This window comes from Apteryx rowi, unplaced genomic scaffold, assembly GCF_003343035.1.
Source record: "Apteryx rowi isolate R43461 unplaced genomic scaffold, aptRow1 scaffold_9, whole genome shotgun sequence".
Taxonomy (NCBI): domain Eukaryota; kingdom Metazoa; phylum Chordata; class Aves; order Apterygiformes; family Apterygidae; genus Apteryx; species Apteryx rowi.
In genome coordinates, this window is record NW_020451204.1 from 1,012,699 (window position 1) to 1,013,125 (window position 427).

Sequence of the window (427 nt, forward strand, 5' to 3'; positions counted from 1 at the left end):
GAGGTGCCTCCATCCTCGCCTCAGCGCAGAGCCCTGCGCCGCCATTACCCGCCCACCGCGCCCGCCGCCGCTCTGACAGGCGGAGAACTACAGCCCCCAGCATGCCTCGCGGGAGCGCCGGCGGCGCCGGCGGGGCGCCGGGGAGGGGAAGGGGCGGGAGGAGGCGGCGCGGGGGCCGCCGGGAGTTGTAGTCCCCGCGGGGGCGGTGCGGCGGTGGCGGTGAACGGGCGGCGGGTGGGGAACGAACTACCGGGCTCGGGGAGGAAGCGGGGGCGGCGGGGCTGGCGCCGGGGCCGGGGCCGCGGCCCGGGGAGCGGGATGCGGTGGCGGCCCGGGACGCCGCCTCCCTGCTCGGGGCGGCACCATGCACCCGGCCGTGGCGGTGGGGCTGGTGTTCGGCGGCTGCTGCAGCAACGTGGTGTTCCTG

General features: G+C 79.6%; 1 protein-coding gene across 1 annotated transcript in view; it reads left to right on the forward strand.

The window, feature by feature from the left end:
- The first annotated feature begins 224 nt into the window (after positions 1-224).
- Positions 225-427, forward strand: part of SLC35B4 (solute carrier family 35 member B4) — a 17,317-nt gene continuing 17,114 nt past the window's right edge. Inside the window, exon 1 of the mRNA XM_026091281.1 lies at positions 225-427. This exon is cut by the window's right edge and continues 4 nt beyond it. Within this exon, the coding sequence (XP_025947066.1) occupies positions 365-427 (63 nt within the window). The 5' untranslated portion in view covers positions 225-364.